This window comes from Chamaea fasciata, unplaced genomic scaffold (genome assembly GCF_029207755.1).
Source record: "Chamaea fasciata isolate MVZ Bird 193981 ecotype frontalis unplaced genomic scaffold, bChaFas1.0.hap1 SCAF_1, whole genome shotgun sequence".
In the NCBI taxonomy this organism is placed as follows: Eukaryota; Metazoa; Chordata; class Aves; order Passeriformes; family Sylviidae; genus Chamaea; species Chamaea fasciata.
In genome coordinates, this window is record NW_027094086.1 from 21,285,182 (window position 1) to 21,294,324 (window position 9,143).

The 9,143-nt window shown below is 44.6% G+C and overlaps 1 protein-coding gene across 1 annotated transcript; it reads left to right on the forward strand.

Annotated features, from left to right (window-relative positions):
- Window positions 1-656: 656 nt before the first annotated feature.
- On the forward strand, window positions 657-7,816 carry ZNF706 (zinc finger protein 706). Its single transcript, XM_066177842.1, has 4 exons — window positions 657-779; window positions 3,795-3,931; window positions 5,110-5,215; window positions 5,838-7,816. The coding sequence occupies exons 2-3, from the start codon at window positions 3,797-3,799 to the stop codon at window positions 5,203-5,205; spliced, it is 231 nt and encodes a 76-aa protein (XP_066033939.1). The 5' UTR covers window positions 657-779; window positions 3,795-3,796; the 3' UTR covers window positions 5,206-5,215; window positions 5,838-7,816.
- The last annotated feature ends 1,327 nt before the right edge of the window (window positions 7,817-9,143 follow it).

The window sequence follows — 9,143 nt, forward strand, 5'->3', positions numbered from 1 at the left end:
AAGCCTACACACGGGCCTTCTGTGTGAACCGCAGCCAGAACTGATTCCCCTTCTCTCCGCCATCCCTGCCTGGCCTCCTCTCCAGCGCCTTCCCGAGAGCCTCTCCCGAGCCATTTATCAGGATCCCACTGAGCAGGAACAAGCGCTATTTTTAGGCGGCGCCCGTACGCTAAGCACAGAGGAATGTGGCTGGGAGTGGGCCCGCCGGGAAGCGGCGACGGCCCGAGAGCAGCGCTGCCGCATCCCGCGGGCGCTGCGGCACGGCCAGCCGGCGCTGCACCGGGGCAGCGCCCCCGGGAACCGGGCGGGGCAAGGCTGCCTGTCCCGGCTGATCCCGGTGCTCCCCAGGACCGGACCCCGCCCAGCGCGGGACTCCGGCGCGCCCCTGCCCGCAGCCAGCGCAGCGCGGTCCCGAGGGTCCCGAAGCCGGGCTTGGCAGCCTCAGCCACGCGGTCCGACTGTTCGCGGTGAAACCCCGCAGGGCCCGCCGCCACCGGGACGCGAACCCGCGGCTCCCTAAGGGCCGCGACCGCCCGGCTCGGCAGCCTGGACCGGCGGCTCCCGCTGCCCCCCCACGCCGGCGTTATGTAACGGCCGCGCGCCGCCATTGGCCAGCGCCGCCCGGGGCGCGCGGGCGCGGGGGCGGGTCCGGCGCGCGCGCAGTGCCGGTCCCGGTCCCTCCTCCTCCTCCTCCTCGTTCTCCTCCCGAGCGGCGGCGGCGGGGCCGCGCGGAGCCTCCACAGCGCTCGGCAGGGCCGCCCAGCCCGGATCCCGCACGGGTGAGCAGCGCCGGGGAAGCGGAGCCGAGAGGGGCGGGGTGGGGTGGGGACAGAGGAGCGGGCCTGGCCCGGGGGAAGGGGGGCGGCCCGACCCGGCCCGGCAGCGGGGCGCGCTCCGCTCGGGGCCGCAACTCTCGTGCTGCGGCCTCCGTCCGTCTGTCTTTCCGTGGTCACTTCCCTCCCGCGGGGCACGCCGTGGGGCTGCCGCCGCCCCTGCCCCGCCGGGCCCGCCCGAGGGCCGCGGACGTCCCCGGTCGCTGGGCGCCGCAGGCCGGGCCCGGGCCGGGCCGTCCCTGGCGGAGCGGCCGCCCGAGCCTTTGCCTGCCGGCCGCGGGGCCTCGGGCTGCCTTGTGCCTCTGGAAGGGACAGCGGAAGCAGCTGTCCGTGTCCCGTTTTAGGGCTTGAAACTCCGCTCGGGTTCTGGTTACTTACAGGGAAATGACCCCGCGCCAGGCATGGCTGTGCTGCGGGCTTCAGCCTCGTTTCCCGACAGTGCCCGTGCTGCTGTTGCTGTTATGGTTTGGCAGCAAAAAACCCTGTTATGGCTTGGCAGCAGATATTTTCCATGTGTTCTGTTTCCTACGTGCTCGCGCGTTCTTTATTTGGAGACAGCAGGCTGGTCTGCTGGGCTCTGTGAGGGTGTGCCTGATGGGGAAAACAACACTTAACCTGCGTTGTGCAATTGAAATTACTGATTTGGCCTTGTAGATGAACTTATCATTCTTTTTAACGAGCTTTGGGGTTATTTTTTTTGTCACTTTCTTAGAATAATAATGGTCTAAGCTTTAATTTTCTCTGTTTCAGCTGTGTTCATGTAACTTGTAGTATTTAAACTCTGGGATTTTTGGTCTCGGGCCTTGTGTGGTGGTTGATATTTTTGAGCAAATGTTTGTGGTCGTGTTTTCTTGTCTGTGACTTAACTAAAACCAGCAGTTGTCAAATACATAAAAGCTCAGTGTGGTCGTCTGTTGTAATGTAGTACTTATCAAGGCACTAAAATACAAAGTAATATGCAAACGCTTTGTGAAAAGAATTCTTTTTTGTTACATCTGAGTATTTTCTGTCAGGAACCCTCTGACTTCTGGATGATTGCTGTAATGCTGATAAAATAGAAGTGAAATTAAAACTACTGTTCCTTCTTGTGTATGCAGAGCTATTGGCAACATTTCTTTTTTTGTTATTGTTTTTGGTGTTGTGTTGGTTCGCTTGTTTTTTGTTCAATTTTAAGTGGGAATCCAGTGTTCTGACCGAGCCATGCTGTGTATAAACAGCGTGAGGCCCTGCCTGGGGTGTTCTGGAGTAGCTGTAGCATCCAGTGAAACATAGCCTGGCACTTTTAGTCTTACTAACATTGAGTGTTGTATCTTACGGAAACTGTTGGACGCCACATGTATTTCTATCTGCTTGTTAATGGAATTTGTGTTGTCTTCAATTTTATTAGCTGTATGGACTTCTGAATTCTCTTCTAGAGAAACTGGCGGGGGAAGAGGAGGGAACACTGAAGATGTAGTGTAATACTTCTGCAGAGGGTTACGTGGTGGCGTTTGATGGCCGTGGAAGAACCGGGCTGTGGCCAGAGAGGTCTCTCTCAATCCACAAGAGTTGTTCTGGGTCTCAGGGCCATCATTTTGCTCACACATTAGGCACGTGTCCAAAAATTCCCACAATACCAGTGAATTTTCACGTGTGGTTGATGTTTTAAGAAACATAATTAGAAACTTAATTTTCATAATGGTTTCTAAGGGCTTTCCATGCGTGTTTACGGGAGGTTGGTCACTCTTTGGATGGGCTTTTCTCTCACGTTGGGAGGCCGCCTGTCCTGAGGGAGGGATTGTGCGACATGACGAGCCTGGTGTAGCCATGCAGTGTGTCTGTCCTGCAAGCACCAAACCTGGGGCAAGTGCCCAGGTTATCCCGAGGGGCAGTGACCAAGCAGCTGCCTTCCTGGGGACACGAGACTTCCCTAGTTGTCCTGGGAACAATGGGCTTCGCTGGCTGTGCCGTGCTTGGGCAGTGTTGTGCTTCTGACAGAGCAGCACAACTGAACCGCGCGTGGGCTGTGAGGGACTGGGAGAGAGACAATAGCAGAAATTGGGCTGCTGGGTTATATAACCACATGCTGAATCCTGTTCTGTTGGTGTGCCCAGATCCTGTCTGGTGTCTGCTCTGGGGGTGGGGTGCGGACTGAATTGGGTGTCCTGGTGGGCTGCGTGCAGGTGGGGTGCACTGCTGTGAAATGCGATGTCTTTATGCTCCCTGAATTGTGACACCTCTGTCTCATTTTGTCTTCTGGTGGACCTTGTAATGGCATATGGCAATAGCATTTGCTTCCTTTGTGCTCCTGTGTTAGATGGAGTAATGGCTTCTGATGGGAGCAGTCTTTTTTCCTTTCAGGAAATCATATGCTCATAAATGTGGCTGAAAATAAAAATACAATAGCCACCTGTAAAAATCACCTTCGATAAAGAGGAGTGACCTATTATTCTTGGTGTTCCTGACTTCAAAGCAGCTCACAAGCACCTACAACAGAAGACAGTAATACATCCTGAGTAATACTTTGATTTGCCTTTCTTGAAACTTTCGAGTTTCAAGTTCCATAAATAAAGGTTGAGTCTTAAGCTTTAATTTAAAAAAAAAAAAGCCACAAACAATAAAACCCCTGAATTTTTCAGTACCTTTTGAAAAAGAGAGTAAGTTTCTATTAACTGTAAAGGAAACTTTTAATTATTCTTGACTATTGAAAACGCATTTCAAAAATACGGCTTTACTCTTGGTAGAGGAGGACACCTTAGAATGGCCAAATAATTGTGGTGATTATTTTAAGAATGATACTGAACCCAGAGGCTTTACATAGCGAAGAGCTCAAACAGATGTCTGTTGTGTTTGAGTTATGGAAGTTGCAGGCCTTGTGGACAGAGCGCATGACAGCATTGTGCTCATGGTTATGGCTCCTCAGTCGGATAGCAGCGGTAGTTTCTCATGTTTGTAGACTAAATGTCTTCTTTTTGTTTGTAGATATGGCTCGTGGACAGCAGAAGATTCAGTCGCAGCAGAAAAATGCCAAAAAGCAAGCTGAGCAAAAAAAGAAACAAGGACATGATCAGAAGGCTGCAGCCAAGGCTGCCTTGATATATACCTGCACTGTCTGTAGGGTAAGAGGAACTGAAGTCAAAATAGACTTGTAGGGAGAGGTCTGTCTTCCTGCCTAGAACAGGATTTTTAGAAGATTTTATAGAGGAAACTAAAATACTTAAGTGGTTGTCTAGCTTGTTGCTGTAAGAAGTGTTTGCATCGGTTATGTGACTTGCTTACAGATTACTCAGCTGTACTGGTAATTGAGATAAAAAATCTGCGAGGTCATGTTCAGGTCTGGTTTGGGGAGTCATTTTGCCTTTTGTATTCCAGTGGTCTGCACGTACTGTTAGTATGGGATAGAACATGGAAAAAGTGTGTGGTCAATTCTTGTTTAGTTTCCACGTGGAAACATACTTTTTTTGTAATGGAATTGGCTGTCTTGGAATCAGTGGTTGTGGATGTTGCTATAGAAAGGAGAAGCTGTGGTGCCAAAAGCTTTAATGTAAGCTTGATACACAGTAACTTTTGCTAGAACAACTTACTTGACAAGATAACAGAAATTTGAGTACTAATCAGATTGTACTTTTCCTTCTGGCTGGTTTTCCTAATGCTTCTTTTGGAGCTGAAGGATAAACTCGCTGTTTTCACTTCAATGGTCAGTCTCAGAATAGATCTGCCACTTCAAATGTCTTAAATAAGATTCCAAATTGAAGGTTGCTTCATTAAGTACTTGTGACCAGCTCCTCTTGTTGTGAAATCAGGCTGTAGTATCAATCACTTTGGGCAGTTGATGCCTGCAACTGTGTCATAGCAAAGGTCTGAGATAACTTGTGCCAAGTAGAGACTTGGTTCATGCCACATAACTTGGCCTATTAACAAACTAAAGAACTAGCTTTCATAAAGATTTGATTCTGAAAAGGATTAATGTTTATCTTTGAAGTGTTGAAAAAGGAAATGGTGAGGAGGTAGGTTTTCCACCAGGCCAGCCTGTGAAGTGTAAGATGTGCAGCCAGAATAACACCATTGATGGACATGCCAAAGCAAGTGTGATAATGCTTAAAAGAGTGCTTAAGAACACCTCTGAAAATAGGCAGTTAAATACTCCATCTTAGCCTGCAGCTAAATTAGTGATGCTTCTGTCACTAGAGTTTTATCATCAAGGAGGTAGTTGGCTTCCAGGGAAAGAAAATTAAGGTTTTGTAGTATCATTTAACTCTTGTATCGTGCATAAAGTTTAATGTCTCTCTTTAATCAGACTCAAATGCCGGATCCCAAGACCTTCAAACAGCACTTTGAAAGCAAGCATCCTAAGACTCCACTTCCTCCAGAATTGGCTGATGTTCAGGCATAAAGGTCTACAGGTCATTATCTTAATTTTTAATTGATTGTCTGAGAAAGGTGTATTATAAGTTGGGATTTTCCCACCAACAATTGGGACTTAAAACTTGCTTCAGTTATTTTAATATGAAAACTACTGTAGGTTAAAGTTATACCCCTGAACTGTTAAAAGTAGAAGAAAGAAGCAAGCTAGTTCTTACATGGGTGAAATGGCTGTGGCATTTCACTGTGCCTGGAGGTTGTTTTAAAAGGGGTTAATGTTATTTCAAATGGTCATTCTTAGTGTTATAGGAATACTACATTATTTAGTTCTTGCTTTGAAATGTTAGTTTTGCTTTGAACAAAATGCATAAGTACAATCTGTCTGTAACTACAAAACCTGTAATGTAAACAGTCATTTAGTGTATTTCCAACAATTGAGCCTTTTTGTTCCTGAAGCTATGCAAGTGAATGCAGAAAAATCTGAGTTTCTGTGTTAACTGTAGAAGAGATTTCCCAGTAGCCAGTTGTTAGGCTGTAACTGAAAGTGGTTATAATAAAAGGTTGAAATAAGGTAAAAAGCAGTAGTATGGTATTTCATTCATGCAGAGGTAAGCAGCATTGTGTAATGGTTCAGCTTAACTGAGTTGTTCTTGTTTTTTATAGGTGAAGTCATGACACCTATTGACTCTTCTACTGTCAGACCTTACATAACAAACCTGCAGCTGCTTTTCTAAAACTGTTGATCAGCAAAAATGAAGGGGCTACAGAAACATTCATATTTTTATGCTGTTCCCTCTTGGGCTTCATGCAAAGACAATTCTGTGTAAATGTACAGTTGTGCCCTATTTGGAAATCCTAAAAAAATCAGTCCATACTTGTTATAAAAAATTTTTTACAATTGTAATTATATTGATGTTCATATTGTGTAAAATAACTCACTTAATAAAGTAGTACTTTGATTTTACAATATCACAGATTAACTCCTTGTAGAAATTCTGTTTCACCTTTCTGCATTATCTGCCTTATAAAATAATAAAAAAGTGGAAAAAAAAGTGGAATTTTCCCCATCCTGCCAAAACATGAGCAGTATCATTCCACTGCAAGTAATGTACATTACAGTAAATTAATCTTAAAGTGGAAAGGAAGCTGCTCAGATTTACTGTCCAGTGTGCTGCCTGCTTGAGCCTAGCCACTAGTGGTCAAGCTGATGGCTCAAGGTGCAACACACAGTCTGAGCAGCTGCATGAGAATCGTGAGACTTCCTCCTGTGTTTTTGTCCTGTGTACTGGAGTCTTAAGTACTGCAAGCCATTTTGAATGGGATTCCTGTACTGTGAAGGATCATGTTCCATGAAGTCATGCACTGGAGGAACTCTGGTTATGCTTGTTATCCTTTCTATTTAGGTAGATGGCTGAGGAAGCTTGAGAGGTGGCAGCATTGAAATGCTGGCTTGAAAAATGCTTGCCAAATATTAGGTTAAAGCAACTCTGCTCTTAGTTGAAAACTGGATTTGAAAATATTTTTAATGTTTTAAAACATTGTTCCCCCTCAAATATGTCTGGTTATTTCTCTCTTGAAGGAATACGTAAAATAGCCAGCCATTAACCTTCCTTCACAAGCTTCAAATAAGCCTGTTGGAAGAGAACCAAAGTAACTAAAATAATACGGCTACTTAAAGAAATCGGATGTGATTAAAGTTGTGATGACAAGAAAAAGCTGGATAATAACTCTGTCCAAGACCATTTGAGCAGATAAACATAATTACCCCTAAAGTGTTCTGGGCTGTGTTCTAATCCCAGATGTACGGCACAAAAGTAGTGGAGAAACACCTGAATTATGCTGGAAGGTCTACTGTACAAAATCCCATCTTGGGCATTTTGGAGGGGCTTAAAAGCTTTCGTTTTGACCCTGCAGTAAGAAGCAGTACTAGAATTGCTGTGATGTGCAGAGTTTACAACGGATGTAAAAATTCTGGCAGTCCAAGTAACCCTTGCTATGCAGCAGGACTATACATCTGACCTTCAAATGGCTTCCTAAAATCTAGGACCATAGTCTCAAAGACTCATTCACTTAAAAGAATGCACTTGGTATTTTATTATATAAAGTCAAAACCTTTGTCTTTGTCCACTCATTTGCTCTTTATTGAACTACTTCTGTGAGACTAGCTTCCTGTCCTCTTTGCTGTGACAGTATCTCTGTAAATACTTACTTTGGCATAAAGTTTCTCTGTATTATAGTCACTCTGGGATAACCTGTATACCACTTAACTTTTATAGATAATGTTATTCTCCTCAGCGTAATCCACTACTGCACTTGTACACCTGACATCCGAATGTAACAATTCATTTATTTTTCTTTAATGTTACCAATACATACATCCTGACAAACTGGCTCCACAAGGCAAGAAATCTGCTTTCAACCTTTGTGCCGTATGGGGGAGAGGTACTTAAATGTTCTAATGCTGTAGTTAAAAGTACGCTGAGTAGAAAGTTTCTTGCGCTGATTGGTATTTGATAATCTGGTTTTACTCTGGAAAATGTTTGGGGATGTATCCCTATAACTTGGGCCTGAGGTGAAGTAAATGTTCTATTCCTTCAATTCAGATTGTGTAGCATTAAATAAAAGACTTGTTTCATAAACAATCTCTGTTAATGAGAACTGAAGAGCTGGAAAGCTGCATTATTAGTGGGATGGTTACCTTCAGTTAGAAATGTATTTTCAAAACTCTTATGATGCTCAAGTTGAAAATACCCTCAGAAATGATGGGGTTTATGTGTCGGAAGGCAAGGATGAGCCTCAGTTCAGTAAGATCCCCAGCTATAATAACTGCCATTTTAATTATAGAAGTAAATGAGAGCTGTGACTGAATTGTTACAGAGGCTGTACTAAATGTGGCAATAGTCCTCAGTCAGAATACCTACAATACTTGTTGTACCTAAAAGGTCAGAGGAAGGACTAATTCTCCATCATCTTTTCCTGATCTGAAAGACAGCACATCCTAGTACCTGGCTAAAGACACAATTGTAAGATGTCTGATTTAAGAGAATTAAAAATACAAAACATAAAATGTCACATTTCCTGCCTGCTTTTGAAATCAAATATTGCTGGACCTAGAAAATTAATTTCCTGGCTGTGGGCAGCTGTGTAACTTGAAGCTGTCTAACTGTGCAAGAAAGAAAAATAGACATGGGAAGTTTCCTGTATCCTCTTGAGAACGATTCATGTCTGTGCGGGGTCAGCAATCAGGTGGAGGGCTCTTACTGTGTGTATGGACATCAGCTGTCATGGATACTTGTGGAGCAACTTCAAGAGGTGTTTTGGCTTTTCGGAAGCTTTCATCTGGGAATCTCTTTAAACAGCATTTGAAATCACATTTTGAATGAGGCTTAAAATACTATGAAAAAAGTCTCGCCTTAGAGAGTAAAAAGTTAGGTGTAGTTATGATGAGGCCATCATCGTGGGGACTACTGAGTAATCAACAGTTTTGCAATTTTTGCTTCTCAGGCTTGTTTCTGTGTCTGTGCTTTTCCTAACTAAGGACTTTTATTTCCTTGCTGTCAAAAAGCTGTGTGAAAAATCCAAGATAGAGGTTGAAGACAGTTGCTGTGTAGCTGTAGGGAAATAGTTTTATGCAGTGCTCTTGAAACAACCCTGGGGACTATCCCATTTGCTTATTTGCTGGAAACACTTCAGCTCAAGTAAGTAAAGCTAATGACCACGGGCTGTTTGCAAACCACATAGTAGTGAAGGAATTTGTGGAATTTCTGTAAACTATACTGATTTATTTTCCTGTCTTGCTAAGAACAGCTGATAAATGGAATGTCTTCTATTATCAGGTACTGATAGGATTTCCCATTTTCACAGAAACAGGTGAATTGGGAATTACTGGGCTTTACTAGAAGCATGGTCTTCCAGGGCCCGATAAGTAAATTTGATTAGTCCTATAGGATCACAAGTGAACAAAAGGTC